This window comes from Zootoca vivipara, chromosome 1 (assembly GCF_965207765.1).
Source record: "Zootoca vivipara chromosome 1, rZooViv2.hap1.1, whole genome shotgun sequence".
NCBI lineage: Eukaryota > Metazoa > Chordata > Lepidosauria > Squamata > Lacertidae > Zootoca > Zootoca vivipara.
Genome location: NC_142582.1, coordinates 79,822,264 through 79,850,176, shown reverse-complemented (window position 1 = coordinate 79,850,176; position 27,913 = coordinate 79,822,264). Strand labels below are relative to the sequence as shown.

Genomic DNA, 27,913 nt, shown 5'->3' with positions numbered 1-27,913 from the left:
AAATGTGCACAGGGAAAAAGAGATATAATTTCATCCAGAGAGGTAACAAGCCTCTGTACTTGCCACAAGATGGAGTATTTTCAGTTCCCATCCTTATTAACTAGTAAGTAAGTAAAACGTTTATTGGCATCAAACAAACTCGCATACAAAATAATAACAGATTAAAACTGTCACTGTGGCAAACGCTGTGCCAAGAGAGGGGAGGGAATAATCCGCCATCCACTTTCACGACAATGGGGCTTCCGGCGACTCAGACGACTGCAGAGTACAACGCCGAGAAAATAGTAAATTAAGATATTGAGCCACCATCTCGGTGAGGACCGGGTCCTTCCCCAGCAAGAGGAACCACAAGATTTCCCGCTCTGGTCTCCCTCTGGGAATGCAGAGCCGGTCCAGGAACCGTTGACGAAGGTCGACATAAAGGTTACAATGAAAAACCATATGTGGAAGGCTTTCCACCTGAGGGTCATGACACGGACAGATCCTCTCATCCTTTGCCCTGCCCGAGAATCTTCCCCACAGGAGGTTCGATGGATTTGCATTGAACCTGGCCAACGAAAATGCCCTTCTTTCTTGTGGGTTCAGTAGGAAGTCAAGATAGTTAGGTTTTGTTTCATGAGCCCACGGGAGGTGGAAAAGAAGGGGGGAACATGTTGTGCCTGCTGCCGCTATAAGATCCTGTCTCTCAATGTCCCACAACCTAGTAATGACTGTGGCTTTGGCAGATTGTAAGGACATTGAGCGGAGGAGTTCTACTGAAAGCCCCAGTTGCTGTACCTTCCTATTGAAGTGTTGCAGCCCTGGGGGGAGGAAGGTGTCCGAAAGCATTACCTGGAGGAAGGGATCTCTGTCAGAGTCGAGGCAGATTTTTAGCCAGAATATAAGGAATCTTGCCCAGGCGACAGATTCCACCTTGTGTTGAGCTCCCTCTAGACATAAAACTGCATATGGGACGCATCTTGGAACAGAGAAAATCTTGTAGAGAAAGGTTGATTGCACTTGCTCTACTGTCTGGGTGAACCCCGGGATCCAGATTGGAATGCCGTAGAGCAGTTGTGAAATGGTCTTGGCATTGAAGATCTTGAGCGCAGAAGGGATATGTGAGTTGCCCCTTGTTGTAAAAAATCGCGTAATTGCCTGCGTGGATATCTTACTGGCGTTCACCACCACGCCTCGATGTGGAGACCAGAGGAGCCTATGGTGATAGGTGATTCCTAGATAATTGAATTTAAAGACCTGCTGGATGGGTTTACCTCCAAAAACCCAGCTATAACTCGTGCGTGAGTTACCAAACACCAGGATTTTGCTTTTTTCAAAGTTCAAGCATAAGTTCATTTTGGCCATGTACTCAATGCAGGCAATTACCAGACGCTTTAGACCTATTCTGGTCCGCGAGAGCAAAACCATATCGTCCGCGTACAGGAGGATGGGAATGTTTATGGCCTGGAGTTTTGGAGTGTGGGCATCCACCGGCTTTAGTAATGGGGCTAGATCGTTGAGAAAAAGATTGAAAAGCGTAGGAGCAAGTACGCAGCCCTGTTTAACTCCTCTGTTGATACTGACTGGTGTTGTGATTTCATTCCCAGAATGGATTTTTATGCAGCAGGTGTTATTGGTATAAAGCTTTTTGATCAGGTAAAGAAGTCTGGGTTCTAAGCCCATAGCCTCCAATTTGGCCCAAAGCAACCTCCTGTCGATGGTATCAAATGCCGCTTGAATGTCCAGGAAGGCCACATGTAGATGTTCTTTATAGAATCGTGTGGATTTGGCGACTAGGTGAGACAGCACCGTGCAGTTTCGTAGGGTCGATTTTCCTGGTCTGAACCCAGCCTGTTCAGGGCCTAAGATGTTATTGTCATCAAGCCAGGTAGTTAATCTGTTTAACAGATGCTTAGCATATAATTTCCCAATGTTAGAGAGAAGACTTATTGGCCGATAATTTGCCGGCAGCTTTTTGTCACCTTTTTTGAAAATAGGGATAATTATGGATTGTTGCCAGGAGCTGGGCATAATTCCTGAGCTATCGACCAACGTGAACAAATCAGCCAATATCGGAGCCCACCACTCCGGTTTAGTTTTAATCAGTTTAGATGGAATGGCGTCCGGGCCAGGGGCCTTCCCTACTTTCATCTGATCAATTAAATTTATGATTTCTGACATGGATACTGGAGGCCACTCATCTAGGAAAGAGAGAGTGTTCTGATCTTGCCTGTCCGGTGGGATGCAGTTGTCAAAAAATACTGACTTGAAATGATCTATCCATGTGCCCGATGGAATTGAGGTTAGCTGCTCATTCTGTGGCAGTGGGGGATCTGCTACGGCCTTCCAAAATTTTTTGTGATCTCTAGATTGTATGGCTGAGAGTAAAATTTCCCAGCTTTTCTGGATATGTCTTAACCGGCCGAGCTGGATGGACTCCCTTAGTTGTTGAGTTCTAGAAAAATAGATGTCAGGTAGGCGGGAACTGCCCGATTCTCTGGATTCTCTGTACAGTTTCCTGATTTCGGCTTTCATAGCTAAAGTCTCTTTGTCGGTCCAATCACCCGGGCTCCTTTTCTTAGGAGGCCTATGTGAGTGCGTGTGGGACAGTTCTGTTATTAAGATGTTAATAAATTCCTCGAACCGAGTAATTCCCTCAGCTGGAGTAAGAGCACCTTTCTCTGCTGAAAACAATTGGGTCACGCGGTCGGTTTTTACCAGGCCTTGGAAGAGAGACAGAGTGTGTTCGTTGGTTTGTATCCTTGGAAGCTGGAGTCTTGGTTCCTGGGGGAGTGGGCTGTTTAACTGTACAGTCTTGCTCAATGGAAAGACAAGCTTGCAGTGAAGAGGGAGATGGTCACTGAGCATAGGATCGCCTATGTAAAACTCATCCACGAATGGCGTCATTCCAGCAGGTATTATAATATAGTCCACCACGCTGTTCCCCTGCGGGGAGATATGGGTGAAGTTCCCGGAGCCTTCCCATTCCGTTAGCCCGTTAAGCCATGTCAGGGCCCTGGTGGTAGTCAACTTGGTGAGACGCAGACCCGCCTGGTTTATTACTGGATCCAGGGATCTGCGTTCCCAAAGACAGAAATCTGGGAGGACAGAAATATCCAGGAGCTCCCAGGCTTTTGTGTACACTTCCCACCCTTGGCCTAGGCGAGCATTAAAGTCTCCAGTTAGAATGATAGGTAAATCAGGGCAGATGAGGTCCAGATTCTCGAACACATGTGTAATGAGATTCCATTGAAGGTTCTTGACTGTGGCAGTGGGAGTGGGAGGAATATACACGTTGATCAGTAACATTTCCTGGTTCTCCAGCACTATCTTTGTTACTAGTAGTTTACAGGTATCATTTGTCGACAGGATGTGTTCGCATTTTATATGGGGAGCCACTAGAGTTAACAATCCACCTGAAGGTCTGCCTTTCTTGTGGCTTTTAGTTGCCGGAACAGAGTAAGCGTTGAAACCTGCAAATTCGATGTGATGTAATGACCAGGTTTCTTGTAAACAAACTACATCATGAGCCCTTAATAAGTTTGAAAACTCTGGAAGGCATAGCTTTGGAGACCACCCTGCCACGTTCCATGATATCATTTGCAGAGAATTGTGCACCTGACTCCTAACCGCGGCATCAAGTCAATCTAGGTGAATATCAGGAGGATGGTTATCGCTTGATGTCCCAGGCGGCCCCAGGCGCGTTTCCACCACTACCGTTGGAGCGTCAGTTATTGGTCCGTGGGCCCTGGAGTCTTTTGCTAGGATGATTTGGGGGACTTCTTCACTCTGCCCCGTATAAGGATTCCGACCGGCCTTAGATTGCTGGGAACTGGGAGACTGAGATGGCTTGGGTTGAAAGGCCAACAGATTGATGTGGCCGAAAGGGTCCTCGATGACTCTATTGCAGGTTACATGGCGTTCCGGATTTGTTTTGAAGGCATAGACTTCACCGGGTGGTGTAGATTGTAAAAGGTCAGCAACTGTATCTTGGGGTGGATCGATTAGGGGATTAAAGTTTAATGGGTGTTGTGGCTTGTCGCCTTGTATTGGGCTGGAGGTAACGGAAGTCTCCAGTTCAGGCATCGAGGCGTATGAAGGAGAGTGCATTTCAGATTGGAATTGCTTAGGCGGACCGGGGGCGGGCGCGTCACATGGAGCGTCCTGGGAGCCAAGAGGAGGGTGTAAAAAGTCAATTAAATCAATTGCAGGCAGACTTTGGTACAGTGCAGGGCTGTCCGAGTCCTGTTGGGCGATGGCGTTGCCCATACGAGAAGGCCTCGTCTCCAGCCCCCCGTTCACTGGTTTCTTGAGACAGACCGGCCTAGCTTCAGAGCAGATGGCCCCTGTCCTGATGGGTAATGGTTTGCAGATCTGGTTAGCAAACACTCTTGTGAAATAGATATGCCATTTCCTTGTGCAACCGTTTAGTTTTAGGATTCTAGCAGGTGGATAAGTAGATCTAAAGTTAATAACCAGCCGCTTCAGAAAGGACCCAGTGGGCAACCATAGAATGTCCACAATCTCTGATGGACGTAGGACGTGCCCCAGCAGTTGGGACAGAGAGTTGGCAACTGAGAGTTTATCTACCCAATTGTTGTAATTCAAGGGGTGGTTTCCCACTAGCACAGCCAGTTTATGAGGCTGGAGTTGTAGATTCAAGTTATGTGCTTGTTCGTCCGGGCCCTTTGCTTGTTGTGCGGAGTCGACCTGCATACTTGGGCGGGGGGGAGCCGGACTGGCAATGTAGTCAAACTGGGGAGGAGTGGGTGGTCGTTTGGCCAGGCTGAGCACTTCCTCGAGCTTCTTTTCAATGCCGTCCAGCCTTTTATACAGGTTGCTGATTGTATGCGATATCAGTTCAGATTGGCAGGTTAGCAATTCCAACATCTCTCGATCCGCAAAAAGTTGGGTGGATGATTGTGGTATTTCGGAAAGAGAAGTTTGGATTTGCTCAGAGGGAGGGGCCTCCTCTTGTAATCCCTGGGCTGGCTGCCCCTCGCCCACCATACAGCCAGTCACTTTATGGGTAATACTAGAGGCAAGAGCAGCGAAACTGTTTTCAGTAGGGAAACTATTGCAAATTTCTGCCAGATCATTATTGGGCAAGAAGTCACTGATTTTCATCTGTTTCTTGGCTGCGTCCACGGTCTCATTGGAATGGTGCCTGGAACGCTTTTTCCCTCTCATACCAGCACAGACGGAGATGGGGAGAAACCCCACTTAGCCCAAAGCAGAGTGAACTGTGCTAGTTAGTGTGCGTTCTCTTTAACAACTCACTCCCTTTCAGTCTTTATCTACAACGCTGACTTGCAGGTTTGCAGATTTGCAGGTATGTGGGAGTGGTAAAAGCATAAAAGTATAAAAACATAAAAACAAGCTTAAAACAATCTTAAAACGCCATTAGTACCCTCGGGAAAAAAAGCTTGTGAGGCTTGTGAGGCTAAGTAAAGGAGAATAAGGAAGAATCTTTACCAGGCACTCTCCGAGGCTACCTTCAAGACGCCATCTTGAATCTCTTTATTATTTCAACCTCCCACTATACCAAGGGTCAGCAATCACAAATGTATAACTAAGTTCACTTAGCGATATATTGGTGAATGCTAGCCCTTTGCATAGTGAGAGGTTTAAATAATAGTGCACTGTGAATATATTCAAAGAACCTAATGATTTAAAGGACAGCAAGCATAAGCTCCTGCTACATATTTGTTGAGCTTGCTTTTATAGAAACTGGGAAAGAGGGAGAAACAAAATCCAGAAATGATTCTCTGTGCAAGAATGAATGTAGTGATTGAAACTAGTCATCAAAATGGAAAACAAAATATGAATAGCACTAGTTTAGTAAGGCTCACCGACCCCCTGTTTTTGCATTGCTGAGAAACAGCTGACCAATTGGACCTGGAGATTGCTGACAAGCCTCTCTAACTAGTGTCTCTTTGGTTGCCATGGTGAATTAAAAATGGAACAAAACAGGTTTACACTAAGAAAGGAAGACCAAAAGTTAAGTAACTACAAGCTAAACTGAAAACTATGTCTATTTAGAGCCCGTTTAAGCCATATGTGCTTAATTTTGTTTCACTAAAACCAACAGCAATTCATAGTGCTTAAATTTGGCTAGTTTGCCTTAATGTTAACTTAGGACATTTTAAGACGTCTGTGCTGCAGTATGAAAGGAGCATATTAAATATGTATACACCCTCAGTGACCCTTAATTAACAATAATTTTCAACAACTAACAAAGCATATATCATTTCAGATAGGTTTGGACTTTACTGCCAACAAACAGAAAGCAATATCGATCAATAAGCCCCCGGGAAACAATTAGTACAGGCAACTATCTCTAACGTACAATTTAGTGATGCTCCAATGCACAGCAGAAGTTCAGCACTTATCTGACAGTGAGGCACAAATTAAATGTGCATGGCATATATGCTTTGTACCTTAGGAAATAAGATAAAAAGTGCAGCCACATATATTATAAAATAGTCTCTCTGTCCGTTTGCTACTGATTGGGTAAATTGAATCTCACTCATGGGGTGAATGAAGTTTTAGGGGGACCATAGTCAGACTTTATTTTAGAAACTAGAACTCTAGGCATAAGCACCCACTACTAAATACATAACACTGTAACCCACCCCCCAAAGTAGAGACGGCTAATGTGCCACGAGCAGCATGCCTCCCTCAGGCTAATACTTTCCCCTGAATCCTGAAAACATGTTTTCACTTGACTGTGAGAATGGGCTGGAAATGCCAGCTAAACAATCAGAATTACAGAGGCTACACTCCTGCTGTTCGCAGGTATGCTTGTGCTAATGGTATGGCAAAGTATTGCATGTAGTTAGGGTTTTGTTGGTGGGGGGACCTGTGACCTATGTTGTTGGGCTGCAACTCCCATCACCCCTGACCACTGACCATGCTGGCTGTTAACTGATGGGACATGAAGTCCAACAATAGCTGGGGGGAGAGCCACGGATTTCCCATCCTTTAGTCCATTGAATAGTTCATTTACGGAGTTGTATCAGTGAAAAATATTTACTGGCTAGAATAAGGACCAATTCACACAGTATCCTCCTCCTCCTCAGGAGGGAAACAGGTGTATTGTTGCAAACCTCCTCTGCCTGGAGAAGGGATGAGACTGGAACAGCTTGCAGGGCAGGTTTACTTCGCTGGAAGCAGTGCTTTTGGAGGAAAGATCAGCAGCCCAGGGCTCAGCAGATGCCACAGCTGCTCCGAGTTTCATGTGCTGCAGCCACCTTTACCTACTGAGGAGGAACAGCAGCTGCCTGGTTAAGTGACGTGCTGCACTTTAAATCTTTGTTAAAACTTCGCAAGTTAAGTAGGCCAACAAAACTACCTCCAAATAACAGATTGGGGGGTGGCGGTGGGGGGCTGAGGCTGAAAAGTAGTGATTAGCCTAAAACCACATAGTGAGATTTGAACCAGGTATTTCCAAGCTCATGTTCACTCTCTTGTATGATATTTTTCAAACAAAGACGACCAGAGTTAAACAGGAAACATATTAATAGGATTACAAGCTGTCTGGCATTGCTGAAGGTATCTGGTTACATCTTTTCCCAGAAACAAGACACGGAGCAAAACACAGTAGTGCACAATTTTGGCGACAGAGGAAAATGCACCCGTATAGATGCCAGATTGCAAGGTATCCGGCCTCCAGCAACAGCCCTGAGAATACAGTCATCCTATTCAGATGTATATGAGCTGTTCAGCTAAGGGGAAGGGACTATACCTCCCAGTTTTGCTACCCTAAAGCTCCATATGTTCACTTACCGGTACTGCAAGCACACTGCTAAATATATATAGACATCCTATGCCTGATTTGTACCATATGTTTTTGCAGGACAGAGACTGAGCATAGGAAGTATAAACATGCAGGATCCACAAAGATCAGCAGTGGGACCAGCAAACACAATCCTAGTACACGTTCACATGTTTATTTGTGCACTCCAAAACCTGTTTTTCTGGGGAAAATCCATAAATCCACAAAAGGAATATGAAGCCTGGTGATCCTAACCCTTCGCTGTCTGTAAAGAGTCTTCAGCCACATCCTAAGTTGGACTGGGATCCAGTTCCAGCAAAAGCACACGAGGGTGGAAAATTTAAAAGCATACTCCATAAATCGGCTGTTAAATTCAGTAACCTGCTCAAGCTATCAAGTCAAACCTAAGAATAAATGCTTTTAGACTTTGCTCAAAATTCCCTCCCCTTCCCATAATATTCTGTTCAAAGTGGAGTCATACAGGAAAATGTTGCTGCCAAACATGCCCTTTATGCCAAAACTGTTCAGGAAATGACTTCCTCTGTCTTAATTGCATACTGAGAAGCATCAGCAGAATTACCGTGACACATTCAGTAAATCAAAGTAATAACATTCAAGTTCATATGGTAAACCTGGGAAGAGGAAATCATGCCAGAGAGAAACACAAGCCTAACCACAGTTGGGCTAGAGCAGGCATGTCAAACCTGCAGCCCTCCAGATGTTTTGGACTACAATTCCCATCTTCCCCAACCACTGGTCCTGCTAGCTAGGTATCATGGGAGTTGTAGGCCAAAACATCTGGAGGGCCGCAGGTTTGACATGCCTGGGCTAGAGGATTGATTCCAAGGGTCACCTGACCTGCATATGCAACCAAATGATATTGGTTAGCTATTCTCTTCCTCCTCTAGCCCATCTTTTCTCAACCTTGGGTCACCAGATGTTGTTGGACTACAAGGGATGATGGGAGTTGTAGTCAAACAGAATTTGGTGACCCATGGTTGAGAAAGGATGCTCTAGCCTTAGCTATAGTTTGTCAATTTGAGCATCACATCATGTCTGCAAAAGAATGGTTCCAGTTTCTGGGTTGCTAGCCAAATACAAACTATGGTTTGTCAATTCAGACATCATGCCAAACCATAATTATGAGCCCTTAATCGTGGCCGTCCTGATCTGACTGCTGATTGAAACTCACAAGGCAGGACAAGCCAGTGGCTGCAGCACCATTGAAAGTTCTTAGTAAAGAACTTGAAGATAAACTGAAGAGACCTGAGACCTGCCTCCAGTTTACCCTCCCTAAGCACCGCCCACTTGCTTGAAGGATGTCAATTCTTAAAGGGCCAACCCCCTGGCCTGCAGATTGGCACTTCTCTCTCTGACCTCCCACCTGGCATTCTCCTAGCATCACTGGATAGATGTGATAGTCAGGAGGCACACTGCCTTTGGGGCTCAGGGAAAGGGGATTCCTGAATGTCATGGCTCTGTTTCAATGGATGCTGTTTCTGAAGAATCTTGCCTGCCAGATCCAGGCTCAGGGGCCTCAAGCTCAATGTTGGAAGCCTGATCCATGTTCCTAGCCAGCAACCCAGCGGCCTTTGACTCAGCTGGCTCATCCTCCTCCTCCTCCGATTCCAAGCTCTCCAAGCTCCAAGCAAAGGCTATGACACTGTCAGAACTGAGTTGCAAATGTCTCTTTTATTCCACTGTTCATTTTGTTTTTATTTTTAACCCAGTCTACTTCCTTCTCAATTATACTCATTAAGCATGAGTCATGATGAAAGCGAGTGGAACAGCTCAGTATCTCATTCCCGCTGTGCAGGTCAGATGGTGAACAACTGGTCTTCAAACAGAAATTTATACACCTATGGCGCTTCATCAAGACTTCAAAACATATGTTGAAAATATGAGCAGTATTATACAGTGATCCAGCACACAGGCTGCTTTGACAGCAGCAGGAATTACAGTACAGCAAGCACCCATTCTCACCAATGTAAGAGGACATTTAATCCCTCTTTACTTCAAGAGAGACTGGGCACTGTGGCAGGAGAATGTACTGAATAGCTGTAAGCATTTAGTGCACCAGTGGACCATATTCTTTTTCCTGACAAAGAAAGATAGGTGAGTTTCTTCAGGGTCTTTTTTAAGATGGAAGAGTGCCTGTTCTGCCCAAGACTGAAAGGAGACACCCAGCCCCAATCTGTGATACACTATGTGGCCACAACTCTTCTGAGCAACCTGCCGACAGCTAACTTACTGAAATAGCTACCACATAATATTTCTGGTGCATTAGAACCATTCAGACAACCATTCAGGTTTTTGACTGCTCTTGCCTGACATTGGAAGGGAACGAATCTGGCTGATTGGTTCAAACACAGACGATCATACAGTCTCAGGAATATTTAAGCATTCTACATGCCACCAGCCTTTGGCAGAGAACACCTTACTGAGGTCACCAAGTAGGCAGGAGACGGAACATTAATCACCATGCATCATGCTTTCATCTCCTGTTGCTTAGAATTGATGGAGACGGGTAAGGAATAGAACAAGCAATAAAGCAAAGAACCCCCACCTTTACCCTTTTGTGTTCATAGCTTCAATGTGACTGTAGGTTTGATAAATGACTGGGAGTAAGTGGGGAAACTCAATGGCTTCACAGTTTCTATTACTGGATTCTCTCCTGCAGAGAACCAGCTCTCTACCAAAGGGAAACCTGTGGTGTGGTGTGCATTTGTTAACCAAGAGACTGCACTAACACAGACAGCATAGGTGCCATCTAAGAGACCAGAATATCAAGAAAATCCCAGCAAGGGTTCCCATAATCAAGTCCATTCTACATCTTTGTTAAATGGTGAAATATGTCTTGCACTCTGAGACGTTAGGTTAGGCAACCTACGTAATATGCAAACTTCTATTGGCATGTGAGAGTTGGAGCTTTCAACTTATAGCAATCTCTTACTAAAAAGGGTGAATGCTCCTATACCAAAGGAAGATGTCTTAACAAAATATACTAGCAGGTGTAACGTGGATGTTGACACTGCCTGGAAGGAATGGGACAACTGCTGCCTATCACAAAGCAAAACTAAGGACTAAGTGGAATATACAGTTTGTACAATAAAGATAAAAATAAACCAAGATTAACCATTTTTTTTACCATTCAGATGTGGACTTTATACAATTAGAGGTAGGGCTGATATTTTTATTGAACAAACTGTATATTCCACTTGATTAGAATAAAACCTCTAAGCAGTTTCCAAAGGATATCTGAATTATCAGTTAAAATGATTAAAAACATCTAAAAGCTAATTAAAAGTAAACAAAAATTTAAAAAATACACCAACGTCTACATGTCTGAATGTGCTTCATTAAACATGTCAGCTTCATAAATCATTGTTTAAAGTTGGCTGCTTGCAACAATTTGTTAAGACTAACCAGTTTTGTCTGGATTCAGACGTAACACTAAGCAATGCAAAACGTTGTTAGTATTGGCCATTGTGTTGTGCACTTTTCATCTGGGAGGAAACTCCAGCTCCTTGGAAATCCTTTTATCCTATAATCCTGTAGTCATATTTTCCACTGGAAGGGGTAGGGAAATCCCTGTAACTACAGCCACAGAATGTCTGCAACTGCAAGTAATCCCCAGCTCAGAAGGGAGAAACAGAGGGAAAGTGTGGCAGCAGGAGTAACCTCCATTTTACCCTGTAACCTCCTACTAGAGTCATGGGGTGGAGAATTACTTATGCCACATAGCTTCTTGCTCCTCTTGTGGGTGTGTTTGTGCAATCAGGGGGTCTATGAATGTGGTCCTCTCCAATGCCACCCATTACTTCACTCCATGGGTGCAAATCCACTGTCAAAGCTTTTCTGCAGTGCTTTGTGTCATTTCCATGAGTACGTTTCTGGCAGAAGGTAGCAGTTCTCCATTTGTGGTTGTGCTAGCAGAGTCTACTTCATCCTAAGACCACTCAGCTAGTGAGCCAGTGGGCGCAGGGCTGCACCCTGTGTGGGATTAATGAATGAATAATATATTGGGTATATTTCATAAGTATGCATGTTAATAAAATAGTTCTGAAGTAAAGCACGTTTTTACTTTGTTTTTATATTATGCATTCATGCAATGCAGCAGGTAAACATACTAAAAGAGGCAATTCCTCCTGCGTGAAAGAGAAAATGGTGTGGGACATTTGCATTTCCCCCCTACATACTTGTATTAACTGTTTTTAAAAGCCCATTTCCTAATTAATCAGAGGTACTTTAATATATCAAGAGGTTTTTAATTGATTTACCAATTAACCAAACTAAATGGGGGAAAGCAAATGATAAAAGGAGGAACCATTTGAATTCCCATCTTTCTCAAAGTCATATCACAGCATACAGATCCCAAGCTCCCTAAGGGAGAAAACCATAATATGCACGTAGTAGATTCTTCTTATTACTTCCTATATTTAAGGCAAGTTTCTAAACAAAAAAGGAGGGGGAGAGATAATATTATTTTATGCCAGATGCCAACAATTACTCATTCCCATCAGCACACAATGACCAGAATTACATTAGCACATATCAGTTTAATATATTGCATATATTAAAATCCACTTAGGTTTTATTTGGTGTGAAATCTAGTGCAATGAAAAGTCTGAACTGACAACCCCTTATGAGATCATAAGTACCCTGCAGGCAGCTGCTCTGGAAGCTTTCTGTTCCCTGACTGCTATTCTACAGGGTTCACTTATAGGAAGCACAGTAGTCCACTCAGTTTTGTTCTCTGTGAAATGCACCCAGATAGCTACAGTGGTCCGCTTTGTGGTATGGCTCTTTGCCAACTGCACCTGGATTCAGGCTCAAAGCTGCTTTGTCTTCCGAACAACAACCTAGATTTGAAGCGGTAGCCTTAGTTTAAAAAGTTCTTGAAAAACTGTTGTAAGTGACGAAAGCCAAATCAAATTTAAATAAAATGTACGTATTACACGTTTCAATGAATGCATAAGGGAAGATGTGAACAGTTTATTTTCAGTGTAAAACAAAGTAATAAAGGCTACTACTACGGTAATTGCCCGAAGTCGAAGACCAGTTTGATGTTTCCATTGACAGTAAGACTCTAAATGGTTTAACAAACCTGGTGGTGAGCAGAAGGATCCAGCAAACTGCATGGTATCAAACCCAGCTCCTGTACAGCGAGGTTGGGTCAAGGCAAAGAAGTTGAAGCTGATTTCTATTCAAGCACAGATGAAATGAGGATTTTAAAGGAGTTGAAGAACACTACTTGACTCATTGTGACCCACTGGGATAAGGAGGAGTGGCCTCTCTGAAGTTACCCTAAAACAGGCATCCCCAAACTGAGGCCCTCCCGATGTTTTGGCCTGCAACTCCCATGATCCTTAGCTAACAGGACCAGTGGTCAGGGATGATGGGAATTGTAGTCCAAAACATCTGGAGGGCTGAAGTTTGGGGATGCCTGCCCTAAAAGGTGGTAAAAGCTAGGTGGCAAACACCTGACAACCTTAGGTCAGGTGTTCATGATTCACTGTTGGCTCAAGCCTGAAAATCACTGCTTTTTTTCTAGAAAAAGAGGTGCTAGAACTCACCATGAACACCCTTGTTCTCTTAGAATGGCAATGGTGCTCACCTGAGAGGTGCCAGTACTGCTTTCCAGTGAGTTTCGGCTGAAAAAAGGCTTGCTGAAAAATAGCCTACGTGTGGCAGGCCTTCAGAAAATCCCATTCTCAGAGTATTTGTGTAGTGTAGGTGACATCATTCGGGAGGAATTTCAATCCATAATGCCCCTTAAGGCAGGCATCCCCAAACTTTGGCCCTCCAGATGTTTTGGACTACAATTCCCATCATCCCTGACCACTAGTCCTGTTAGCTAGGGATCATGGGAGTTGTAGGCCAAAACATCTGGAGGGCCGCAGTTTGGGGATGCCTGCCTTAAGGCACTCCGTCCTACATGAATAAACTTTGTTTACACTTTTTGTACATGGTGATTCCAAGGGCTTGAGAGAAGAGGCTGCAGAGAACCAAGTCATACATATATAGATGTGAGGGTATCAATAATAGACGCCCCAGCAGTTCTCCAAGCCTGCTACACCAATCTTATCCCAAGACAAATTGAGCCTGTTGAGGGTACACAGGTGGGCAACCAACACATGTGGCAAACCCTATTGGGGGCAAGCATTCATCTCCAGACACAAATCAACCTTTCCCTTTACTCTCTTGATAGAGCAGATAATTACAAAACCTAGGAGAGAAATCATGCAGAAATTGACTGCTAGTTCTCAGTTCCTGGTTAACACAAAAGATTGAAACAGAGCTGTGTAGTTACTAAGGAACCAAGAATCCAAAATAAGCTTTAATCTAACCCATATCATAAACACATGTTTGAGATCCACAATAACTTTCTCCAATCAAAACCATATTTTTTGCACAGTGTTTGTATATGATGAAGTCAGATTACAATTACAAATAAGGAACTGGGGGTGGGGGTGCCCCACTCAATGAGCTCTGTTTTGATCTTTTATGGAAAGGAGTTCTGTAAGTAAGTAAATTCAGCATTGTGGAGAGGAATTATTTCGAGGGGAGAGGACAGGTTACAAAAAGTATGCATGGAATTATTTGTGCTAAACCACATAAAGAATTATCCAAGACAAGTGAGCCATCAACTCAAAATTTCCCTGCTTTTAGCAAACACTTTTCTCCAATTAACACAGAACTATTCACCCTTCTAAATCAAGCAAGATTGCAAAACTGAATGCATAATTGACAGTTATTGTAAAAAATAAAAATAATAATAAAACAACTCCAAGTGCAAGACAGTTGCACAATGGTATTCAATTACTAGCTCATCATAGGCATCATTTTAAATGGCCTCAACAACTGCCGCTATGCTTTGCATCTTGTAAGATGTCCCCTAAAATGATAAAATCACTTCTTCTTTTAAAGACCACTGAAGTACATTTTACTGTGGAAAAAAATGAGTGGAATAGGCAAGAGAATAACTTATCAGGAAAAGTTATTTCCAGCTGATTAAACTTTCTGGAAGCTACTTCTGAACACCAGATGCTATAAGCAAGCTATTTGCAGCTACTAAAATATGCACAAGCACAGGCTTGCTTTAATTAAGCTTTTGGTGTCATTTCATTTGTATCTGTTCTCAAGAATTTTCTTGCTTTTTTATTTAGTCTGCCTTTAACTATTAAGCTCCAGATGCAGTTTGCATTTGGACTAAGCTGATGTACAGTAATTGCACGTTAAGCTTCAGTTTACAGCCTACGTAAATAACAAGCCAAAGACAGACTCAATAAAAGGAAACTTAGCACAGCCAGAATTGGGCTGTAAGGAATCAGGAAGTCTAAGCAATATTGCAGCCATGTGAGCTTAAGGATATTTCAATCTGCCATGTGTAAAGGACTGGTTACAGGCTCAACGTGAGGCAGAGTACGCTAGAAGCCATTTCCATTTTAGAAATAAGACACTGGAGTATTTCATTGCAAATCAGGATGTGCCTGCAGCATTTGGCAGACATTTCTAGAATCCACCGCACAGCAGGGTTCAGATCCGGGTTCATTTTCTTCTCAGTAAACTGTCAAGTTTCTGGATGGAACCATTCACTTTTGATATCTTAGGAGCTGAGGAGGAAACTAGTATTGCACTGGGTGAATTAATAGGAAGTGTCTATCTTCAATAAGTTGTACTTTTTTATCCTGGAACGTACTAAGTAATTACAGGTGAAACTCAGAAAATTAGAATATCGTCGAAAAGTGCATTTATTTCATTAATGCAACTTTTTATTTTTATTTTTTATTTTTATTTTTACAAATGCTTTCTTTTGGAAATTCCACAGTAATAAAACAAATAGTTTTAAAATGGTTTAAAATGCTCTGGTTTCAAATCATGGAAATGATACAAACCATGAAGCTTTAAAAGACTTAACCTACACATGCCTTAGATACACATAGATTTTATATATATATCCTGCAATCTTTCTGTTAGCATGAGACTAGAGAACCGCTGACTCCAACGTAATCACAAACACTAAACTTGCATCTTTTAATGGATCACTTATCCCTCCTGCCTTAAGCAACTGGAAAATGGCTAAAAGAAGGTAGTCACTGAAGGCCAGACTGCAGTCTCAGCAGATCCAAGTGGGGTTAATAGCCAGGTTTTTATTCTTTCCTTAGAAAATGTTTGAGTGCAGACAAAATGCTAATCAGAAGGCGAATGTCTTCAATGCCTGGTAATAGAATACTCGAACTAACAATTAATGAGGCTTGCAGACCACCCAGCCTGTAATTGGGCAACAATGCTATCATTAAACTAATAACAGCATTGTGGGGATATTACCATGCTTTTGCACTTTGCAAGCATCATTCAGAGTCAGTTAAGGAACCAATAAGCACAGCAATAAAAGGAAAATGAGTTCACAGTACCCAAACAGGTTAAAAGAAAGAAGAGCTTTTAACAAGCATGTGAGAGGGCACAGAAGTCCACTAGAAAAGTTGGGATTAATGCAACAGCAGATTACACACACACACACACACACACACACACACACACAAAACGGGGGACATTTGAGAAGCAAAAAATGAAGTGGCTACAGAATTACTGTTAAATTTAAGGAAATACTTGAATGGATAATGCAAACACACAATTGCTGCATTTTAAATAAAGAAAAAGAAAAAAATTACAGTGCAAACCTACGGACTTCTCAGAAGAGAGTCCATTTGAGCATACAACTTAAGATACCAATACATATAAGAACACAGGAAGCGTAGGCTTGAAAGGGACCATATATGGCTTTGAAGTAATGAACTACCTTAATAAAAGACAAACATCACCAGAAAACTTTTGTGATTCTCTGCAGTATATTTGACTGGGACTTTAGAAAGTATATTGCAATGTATTCCATCTGAGACTCCTGAACAGTAAAGAGAGGGTGAACAACTTGGTTTTGTAGATGGTGAAACTGAGCCAAAAACCCCCCAGAAAAGTTGACAAAGTTATTTTCTGTGAATTAGTTACCACTATTATTATTTTTCACTTCACAGGGTCTCAGAAATTCTGCAAGTATATACGGTATTAGAATTCACATGGATAGCATGTGGCATTATAAAGCATCTTTAAAACACACCTGTTTGTTTCCCTCTTAAATTTGTGTGCACATGTTTTGTTGCTTAGAGTCACATTTAGAAACCTACACAAAGTGACAGAAAATCCTAAGAACCCAATCTGGCACCACTAATGTGGAACACTTTGTTTTATTCAGTTTCAAACTTCTTTATCAATATTGGTTTTAAAGTTATATTAAAGACAGTACACACCTTCACAGCACCTGTGTTGATAGCACATGGGTTTTAGCCTTAAAAAAATATTGAAAACAGTCCTACCCAATTCCTCTCCTTCTTTCATATATGCCACTTGCCCGCAAAAGGCTGTAGACATGGGTTTTTGAGGGTTAGGCATTGATTTGAGAGTTGTTCTGTACCTCCACAACACCTGACTGTGTATGGCAGACTCTTAGATGTTGCTTTCTGAAGTTTAGGCACTGGTCAACTCCCTCCCTCCCTCCCCCCCTCTCTCTCTGAATACCAAATACTGGTGATAAACAGGAGAATGCTGTTGTCTTAATGCCTTGTTGCTTTTGAACTTCCAGGGGCATTTGGGCATGTTATTTTTCGACATCCTTGGGACCAACAAGCCACTGGGTTTGTTGACTGTGACACCTTGTGTACAATTCCCAAAGCTCTTGCTGGAGCCAAGAAACTTCCTGGTGGGGATTTGATCTGAAATTACACCTTCGTGGTTATGGAACTGGCAACCTGTCTGCTACACACCATGCGGTACTTACAAGAATTTGTGACATTCACAGGGAAGACACTACAGGAGATAAATAGCATATTATTTTGACAAAGAAGTTGAGGCTTGCTCTGAAAAAAGTCAAAAAATGATGGCCATGTTTGTCCAGAACTCCCTAAATATTATTTTAATAATAATAATAATAATAATAATAATAATAATAATAATAATAGAATGCTAAAATGTTTCAACACAGGCAAAGAAAGCAATAATGTTAATTAAGAATGAGGTTGAGAGAATTCAGTACCTGGCTGTGAAAATCATATTCTACTTACCAGAAGGGTTTCCACAGCTATCCTCATCACTATTGTCGTGGCAGTTATCCTGATTGTCACACATAAAGCTTTTGTCAATGCACAAGCCGTTCCTGCAGTGGAATCGGTCAGTAGAGCATATCAAGGGATTTGCTGCTGTAAAAACAAAAGGAACACCAATTTCCTCTAAGCTTGAGACTTCACCCAGATAAGCATGGGATTTCCAAGGGAAATCCCATACAGTACAGTGGTACCTCGTTTTTCGAGCATCTTGGAAGCCAAATGTTTCGGTTTTTGAACGCCGAAAACCCAGAAATAATTGCTTCCGTTTTTGAACGCACCTCAGAAATAAAACAGCTTCCGCTGCGTTTTTTTTCTTTTTTCCCCTGTTGACTTTGTTGACCGTTCTTTGTGCCTCAGTTGTCAAACGTTTCGGAAGTCGAACAGTTTTCCAGAACAGATTGCGTTCAACAACCGAGGTACCACTATACATGAGTCAAATGTTAACCTGACTAGGGTAACACTTTAGTACATTCACTATTTGCTTCTTAGAGAAAGGCACTTTTCAAGAAACACAGCACTCCACAGAACAGAAAGCTTTGTACTACTGCAACCAACCCAACAACAAAATCATATTATGTGCATCTGAAACAATCACATTTTTCTCTCTCTTTATGCCTGTCTCCACCTCTTGTATTTTCCCTATGTCAATTTTTTATATTGTCTGCACTTTCCTGATGCATGGCAATGTGAGCAGCAGGCCATAGCAAAAGCTAGAAAGCCATTGCTCAACAAAATGGCAAACAGGACAGAGACTGAGGCTCAAGAGAACAAACATTTAAAAGAAAACAATTGTGGGGAAACAGAATGGGAGGAGAAATATATAAACAGACAGGCAAACAGCTTTTTTTCAACTAAACCAAAATCTCACTTCACTAGTACATAAAATGTATCATACATCATACAGTGGCAACAGCTCTACCAACCACAGCCCCAGGAAGACAACATGATGATATAAAATGGTGCCATCATTACATGTCTTGAGATGCCAGGCAACAACATTCTTTTTTACCTAGGCCTTCGGCTAGTAAATAAACTATGGCTTCTTAAATGTGTGTGCGTGGGGTACTGTTATTATGATTTTATTATTATGTTGCATAAATTAATGTTGTACACTCCCCTGGGATCTTTAGATAAAGGTGATATAAAGTGAAACAACAACAACAACAAACAAACAACAACAGGAGGCATAAGGAAAATGTATTTCATATTGTGCTGCCTCTGTAAGGCTAAACGAAAACATACATTGTTTTTTAGTTGACAAGATCAAGAAACAACATGACTCAGGAGACATCTCAGAAGATGCAGCGGAAAGAAATGTTAACAGAGATAGATGGGGAGGGGGAGAGAGAATGAAATATAGCAATATAGAATTGCACAGAATGACAGTCATTAAGACCCCTATGTGGCAAAGATAAATGAGGCTTAAAAAAAACCCCACTGCCAACAACATGCACTTTTATACACTGTGGCATTTCTTCTGTAAAAAAATGAATAATCTTATTTTATAAAAGAAATGTTCCTTACAGGTAACTTAAATGGTATGAATTATCATTCTGAACTCCACCTGTTCACGAGCTGCCCTATTGCGACCTTAACATTTAAAAGAGATCAGCTACAAAGACAAGTGCCTTGTAAACTTGGAATACACCCATGGATTTTAAAAGCAAAGCTGCAATAGAGATAAGCTACTCATCTACATAAACTCCAGGATTCTCCAGAGGTGTTGGGGTTTATGTTATTCTAGAGAGAGTTTTACATTTATAAAAATCAGTTTGCCTCTGATGGGTTCTGCAGCTAACAAAGCCAAATGCAGATACTTGTAAATAGCAGCAAGGATTGTGGTGCTGAATTTGGGCTTGGGGTAGTAATAAAAAATCTTTAATTACTTTATTTACAAAAAATGGGAAACCTTCTGCGCAAAGGTAGAAAGATACTTACTGCAGTTTTCTTCATCGCTGCCATCAGGACAGTCTGCAAAACCATTGCATCGGAAGCGGCCAATGATACAGTGAATTCCACTCGCACAGGGGAAGAAGGTGGAGCCACACTTAGATTTGGCTTTTGCTGTAGGAGGAGAAAATTAGAAAGCATGGATCGTGAAAGAGCTCCGTCTGTCAGAACTGGTCACAAGGGTCTCAGACTTTTCCCAATAAGGATGTTCCCAAAGCTTAGTTTAAATCAGGCATCCCCAAACTGCGGCCCTCCAGATGTTTTGGCCTACAACTCCCATGATCCCTAGCTAACAGGTCCAGTGGTCAGGGATGATGGGAATTGTAGTCCAAAACATCTGGAGGGCCGAAGTTTGGGGATGCCTGGTTTAAATGCTTAGTAACAAAATTAATGTCAAAGCCAAAGAAGAGCTTTGCACCCAACAGTCACTTCTGCTTGCTTAGCTGGTGATACACAGGTGTGTGTGTTTTTAAGCCATCAACATAGCATAGGGCTAGGTCACTACCGTATTGGTGCTCCAGTCATTTCAAGCTTCCTTACATTTCCTAACCAGTTTTAACCCACAAGACTTCCCGGTGTTTGAATTGGCACCAGGATTCAATCATTCTGACCACTGCTTTCTGAAGAGTATGACAATCGGTCAGACTTTGAAACTTCACAGCAGTTGCACAGGAAATCTTGCCATTTTTCCAACTCTATAGCTCCATAGTTTGGAGGAAGGCTGGGGATTATTTGGCAGATGCATAATCAAAGTGTTTAGAGAGACTTGGCCATTCAGAGCCAAACAGGCAAGCCTATCTTTTCTGTCTAGATCAAGCCTGAAGGCATTGGGTGTACCTTCTTGAAGATGCCCTGTGCCCACCTGTCCCTTCCTTGGAACGGATGAGCTGGCTTGGGAGAGATGGAGATTTGAAATGCCTTGCCTAAGAGATAAGGCCAGCAGGAAGTGGGAACTTAAAAGGCTAGGCAAAAATTGTAGGCCCTGGCACTTAAGATTTCAATTCAACAAATACAAAACTGTTTGCTATATATTAATGGAAAAAAGACTTCAGGGAGGCCCAACCCTTGACTCTGTAAGGCAAAGAAGGATGGGTAACTTATGTCCCTCCAGATGTTGCTGGACCAGCTCCCATCATCCCTGACCACTGGCCATACTGACTGGTCAACAATACCTGGAGGGACAGAATTTCCCAACCCTGGACTAGTTGCTGCAGAAATCACTGCATAAGAACATGATTTGGGGGAAAAACAGCAAGAACTGGGAGCAGCAGAGCACCACACAGCAATCACATCTACACTGTTCCTTGAACAAGGCACACTAATGAAATATCACGAACAATACATCCTCCTTCCAAAAATGTATTATTTGAGAGTCAGAGTGCACCTTTGCACCACATTTTATTTTTCCACAGCCTTTCAAGCTCATCAAGAAAATTTCTCAAACCACCTCATCAAGATCTGTTCTGCACAGCTTCTGGCCTCTTTGACACTCTCCTCTTCTATTCCAAAATCACAGCTAGAAATTCATCCAAAAGTGTATCATTTAGAAACCTTAAATGTGGTTATTTAATGGATTCAGAACTGGCTAAAACAAACCAAGGAGATAGATTACAATAGTATGCTTGCGTAGGTAATCCTTTAGCAGTGAACTGAGAGATGGGTTCATTCTACAGCGAAGAGGTTTCTTTCCTGGGTCATATGAAAAAGAACCCACTTTTCTGAAACAGACTTAATTGTATGATTCATGTACTTAATACATTTGTAACCCATCTTCCCAGTAAAAATCCCTCTCAAAATGGATTACAACTTTAAGCAAACAATAATATAAATTGCCCTCATTTCACACGCTAGCAAGGTTATGCTTAAAATTCTACAAGGCAGGCTTAGGCAGTATGTGGACCGAGAACTCCCAGAAGTGCAAGCTGGATTTCGAAGGGGCAGAGGAACCAGAGACCAAATAGCAAACATGCGCTGGATTATGGAGAAAGCTAGAGAGTTCCAGAAAAACATCTACTTCTGCTTCATTGACTATGCAAAAGCATTTGACTGTGTCAACCACAGTGGCAAGCTCTTAAAGAAATGGGAGTGCCTGATCACCTCATCTGTCTCCTGAGAAATCTCTATGTGGGACAAGAAGCTACAGTTAGAACTGGATATGGAACAACAGATTGGTTCAAAATTGGGAAAGGAGTACGACAAGGTTGTATATTGTCTCCCTGCTTATTTAACTTATATGCAGAATTCATCATGCGAAAGGCTGGACTAGATGAATCCCAAGCCGGAATTAAGATTGCCGGAAGAAATATCAACAACCTCAGATATGCAGATGACACAACCTTGATGGCAGAAAGTGAGGAGGAATTAAAGAACCTTTTAATGAGGGTGAAAGAGGAGAGCGCAAAATATGGTCTGAAGCTCAACATCAAAAAAACCAAGATCATGGCCACTGGTCCCATCACCTCCTGGCAAATAGAAGGGGAAGAAATGGAGGCAGTGAGAGATTTTACTTTATTGGGCTCCTTGATCACTGCAGATGGTGACAGCAGTCACGAAATTAAAAGACGCCTGCTTCTTGGGAGAAAAGCAATTATAAACCTAGACAGCATCTTAAAAAGCAGAGACATCACCTTGCCAACAAAGCTCCGTATAGTTAAAGCTATGGTTTTCCCAGTAGTGATGTATGGAAGTGAGAGCTGGACCATAAAGAAGGCTGATCGCCGAAGAATTGATACTTTTGAATTATGGTGCTGGAGGAGACTCTTGAGAGTCCCATGGACTGCAAGAAGATCAAACCTATCCATTCTGAAGGAAATCAGTCCTGAGTACTCACTGGAAGGACAGATCCTGAAGCTGAGGCTCCAATACTTTGGCCACCTCATGAGAAGTGAAGACTCCCTGGAAAAGACCCTGATGCTGGGAAAGATGGAGGGCACAAGGAGAAGGGGACGACAGAGGATGAGATGGTTGGACAGTGTTCTCGAAGCTACAAACATGAGTTTGACCATACTGCGGGAGGACAGTGGAAGACAGGAGTGCCTGGCGTGCTATGGTCCATGGCAGGGGTCAGCAAACGTTTTCAGCAGGGGGGCGGTCCACTGTCCCTCAGACCTTGTGTGGGGCCAGACTATATTTTTTTTAAAAAAAGACTGAACAAAAATTCCTATGCCCCACAAATAACCCAGAGATGCATTTTAAATAAAAGGACACATTCTACTCATGTAAAAACACCAGGCAGGTCCCACAAATGACCCAGAGATGCATTTTAAATAAAAGGACACATTCTACTCATGTAAAAACATGCTGATTCTCGGACCGTCCGCGGGCCAGATTTAGAAGGCGATTGGGCCGCATCCGGCCCCCGGGCCTTAGTTTGGGGTACCCCTGATCCATGGGGTCACGAAGAGTCGGACACGACTAAACAACAACAGCAAATATAAATAATACTAAAATACAGTTAAAATGCATCCAAACACATAGAAACAGCAGCAGCTAAAATACGAACCCAGATAAAAGTGAGCCAGATGAAAAGGTTTTCAAGGCCTGCCTAAAATGAGCCCCCCCATATGTGTGTGTATGTGTGTGTGTGTGTGTGTGTGTGTGTGTGAGAGAGAGAGAGAGAGAGAGAGAGAGAGAGAGAGAGAGAGAGAGAGAGAGAGAGAGAGATCATGCTCTAGAATCCCTGTAATATTACTTAACTAGCATTATCGGTGAATATGCAGTATATAGAATTTCATGCAACATAAGCCCTATTCAGCTGACTTAAACAGGAGATAATCAGTACGTGGAAAGAGAATTATGCCCACAGACTCTGTCTCCGGTTCCCATACCTAAGTAAGTCTGTGCAGAAGATTTAAAGGTGAGACTTGTAGGTATAATTTTCTCTTCACACCTTTTAGTTGGATGAATGAGGCTATACTCTTTTTTTCAGTTGGATGAAGCAGTCTTAATGTTGCAAGAAATTATCTGTACTGCAGATGCACTGAAACGCCATATACAGGTGAAACTCGGAAAATTAGAATATCGTCAAAAGGTGCATTTATTCAGTAATGCAACTTATTATTTTTTATTTTTCTTTTAATTTGTACAAATGCTTTCTTTTGGAAATTCCACAGTAATAAAACAAATAGTTACAATAATACAAAAATAAACATCGCTATTACATTTCATTAATTCCATTCCATTTATAATTGACCCGCCTAATGACAAATAATTACAATTACAACAAATAAAGGCTTGGCATATCTTGCTTTGCATGTCATGCATCTATCTCATATATTGGTTTCACCTTTTAAGTTGCATTACTGAAATAAATGCACTTTTCGACAATATTCTAATTTTCCGAGTTTCACCTGTATACGCCATACAAGTCTACATTCTAAATGCAATCAAAGAGACAGAACAGGACAAAAGTATGGGTGCTACCTGCATATGAACGTAGCCAAAGCAAACATGATGACTTTCCTGTGTTTTGCTTAACACAGCCAGGTTTTTGCCAATGAGAAATGAGATGATTCACATTTGCATGTATCAGTCAATGATCTGCAGCATATATGTGATACTTCTCTTGAAAAAACACTGTTTTTGGCATATGTCCTGTCTATGGTGTTTCATCTGAGACGGTAAATTCACCAGTACAAAATGAATCAGCAGTCACTCAGTGATGAACATGCATGTGTGAATACGCACTTTATGAAGATCAATAAGGGAGAAATGGAGGAAGGGTCAAGGAAAAAGAGAGAGAGAGAAGCTATGAGAAGACAAAAGCCGAGCTTGCTGAGCAACCATTTGGACAAATATCCTTTTTAGAGCTAAAGTGACTGCCATTGAACTGAAGGCTTCTCCTGCTGGCAGGTAATAATGTATAAAGGGTTTTTATTAAGAAGCAGCCACAGTAACTCTTAAACTGATTTACTATCTTTCAAAAACAAAGTAATGCAATTCCTTTATGGCACACACCCTTTGCAGATGCATTAGTCCTTAGCTGGGCTTGTAGAGCAGAAAATGAGACATATCAACTAAATGTCACTTTCACACCAACTACCATATTTTTCTGGGCAGGAACCAAGGACAACTCAGAAATAGGAGGCCATCGTTTTGAAGAGACGAGAAATTATCTGCGAGTTACTGCTATGACATACCAATTCTGGCAGTGGAAAATTCTTAAACAGAAATACAGTATAAATAGTGAATTCTCTTCCAAATTTTAAATTAAACTGAACTATAAATAAGAATGTGTGATTACACTGAGATCTGCTACCTCATTCAATATCCTTGTGGGAAGCAACAAGTTGATATAGCCTTTAGAGTGAATAGTCTTTTTACATTTGGTTTTTGGAACCTGGAAACGCTGAATCCTACTGTCTCCAGGGTTTTAAATAAATCAGCATTCTTATAGCAGACTGACTACCCAATGAAGAACTCTGAGGCCACATTCATACAACATTCCACTCCTAAATAGGTCCATGTTTCATGTATAAGCAGTTCTGATGTGGGTAGCATTCAAGCATGCAACCTTGGCTAGAAGATCTACAGCAGAGATAATCTAGCATAGTGCTCACATGTACCAGGTTACTGCCCCCCCCCTGATTTGGGGGGTTTAGAGGGTGTGGGGCTTTTTTAAATGCCAGGTACTTCATTCACCCTCAGAGGAATTTTCTGAATGTACTTGGGAGGGGGGATTACACTCAAGTATGCTGCAAGTATGCATGAGAGAGATGCACAGATGTGTATCTATGGTATGTATGTGTGTGGTATGCATAAGAAAGCTTGAGTGTGGATATTATTCCCGGTGCTGGGGAGTGCTCCCTGTTACTCGACAGCAATAGCATTATGGGGAGGAGGGGCCAGTATTGTGTGATCTCCACATACAGGACCTGCAGGATAGATGACTTAACAAAGCAAGAATTTAATTGTCCAGGGAGCCCGAGGAGAGCAGCAATGACTGTACTCTCTCTAATTTTATGCTAGGACATGCCTACAGCAGTCTTCTTGTGTTATGCCTTGTCCCAACGGCAGCCACATTTTGGGACTGGTGCCCACACCACTTTCTCAACAATCAAAATGTGCCCACTGGTCCAAAAAGGTTGGCAACGCCTGCTCTACAACATCCATCCTGCCTTCAACCCCTACCACTCCTAAAGCATCAGAAATCCCTGTACAAGCAATGCTGAGTGGGGTAAGTATAAGAGCAGTATAGACTACTCTAAACCTAAGAAACTATTCTACGACCTCATCTCAAGCATGTGGCTAGTGTTATCCAATGGTAAGGTTGTCTTGGCTGACTCTCATAGGACAAACCTCCTCCTACAGGAACAGCCTTGTAGAAGATAACATGTTACGACATGGCTAACTGCACATTTGTGACCCTAATATAAGCAACAGATTTCACTGGTCCCTTTCTGTAAAGCATAGCTGCCAAGTTTTCCCTTTTCTCGCGAGGAAGCCTATTCAGCATAAGGGAAAATCCCTGTAAAAAAGGGATAACTTGGCAGCTATGCTGTAAAGTGGTTCTGAGTACACTTGACCAATAACCAGCCACGTGGTGTCATTTGATGGATCTGAATTTGAGTTATAATATGCTCTATGGCTTTCCAGGTGTTATTGGACTCCCAACGGCCATCAATCTCGGACAGCATGGCCAATTATTAGGAGTGATGGGGACTATAAGCCAACAGCCTCTGGCGAACCAGATTCTTCATCCCTGCTCTAAAAACTTAGGTGCCTGAAATATGACAGTGCAGTCCTTCTGTGATCCCTGAACATCTACATCAGTGACAGTCACAGAAGTCAGGATTCCGTGGCTAACACAAGCCCACTACGGCATCAGAATAGATGGCATCAGGAAAAGTAGGACAAGGAAAGGAGACAGAGGGACAAGCAAGAAGCAAGGAAAGCACAACCCATGGCACATGACTGGGTTTTGTTAGCATATGTATATTAAGCAGGTGCCTCAGACCCATGGAAGGGAAATGATATAGAAAGAAAAAGAGGAAAGACTTCAATCCAGCAATGGTTACAGCAGATCCTTGAGTGCTATGCCAAAACCAGAGCAGCAGCACTTGAATCCTTCATGGATTGTAAAAGCCACCATCACTAACAAAGCACCCCTATTTTCATAACACCTTTTCTGTTTAAAGACAAAAATGACCGTGCCATTTTAAACACGATCTAATGATGCAATGACCTTTTCCACTTGCAGTTTATTTTATGATCCTTTGTGCAAGTCATCTTCCACCTGGGGGTAAAATTTCTCCATAAAACGCAGTCTGTTATAACTAAGTAGTAGTTGTTCCAATACAGAAAAGGCAAACACTACACCGTTGCCTTGGTTAGCAGTGGAACATATTACTATGTTTCAGGGCATATTATAAAAAACTTTCCTTCTGTTTTATGATTTTTCCAGCAACAAACTTTTTTAAAAAGTGTGCAGCAGAAACATAGAGATGTAATATGAAGTACACAGACAATTACAGAGTATTGTTCTTCTACTTGGATAGACATCTCTGGAAAAACCAGAAGGGTAATATGTCATTTTTGCTAGCTCTTAGGGCCAGTAACACATACTTCAAAATTAGATGTCCAAATATTTCCCACCAAACTATGTCATCTACTAAAGCAATTCTCCTAAACATAGTCTGTTAGTGTGACAAATCACCACTAAGAGTAAACTACTATGCATTAAAGTTATCAGAACTGTGTCACACAAGAATGTTGCCTCAGGATATCCCTGGGTTAATATCAGGAAGAAGCTGTATCAGGAGCATTAGTCTCAGTCAGATAATAATTGATGATGAATTTGGCCTATTACAACGTTGGTCCCCTTTCATGCAGAAGCAACCACTTGGTGCACAGGCTCATTGTCCTGTGAACAGAACTGCAATGCTTCATTGTCAGCGACTCATCCTTAACCCCTCTCTCTGCCAGGCTGCCCACAACAAACTCCAGCAGTGCTGCTGCAGCAGAAGCATTCTTCAGATGTTGAAGAATTCCCATAAAAATCAGCACCATGTGACTTGATTCATCAGGTGCCTCAGACAGCTTTGATGGA

At 42.2% G+C, this 27,913-nt stretch overlaps 1 protein-coding gene across 1 annotated transcript in view; it reads right to left on the bottom strand.

Annotated features, from left to right (window-relative positions):
- Nucleotides 1-27,913, bottom strand: part of LDLRAD3 (low density lipoprotein receptor class A domain containing 3) — a 124,533-nt gene that overhangs the window by 46,586 nt on the left and 50,034 nt on the right. The window contains exons 3-4 of the mRNA XM_035116202.3: nt 19,855-19,980; nt 17,875-18,009 (exon numbers count right to left, since the gene is read on the bottom strand). Of these exons, the coding sequence (XP_034972093.1) occupies nt 17,875-18,009; nt 19,855-19,980 (261 nt within the window). The remainder of the gene's footprint in view (nt 1-17,874; nt 18,010-19,854; nt 19,981-27,913) is intronic.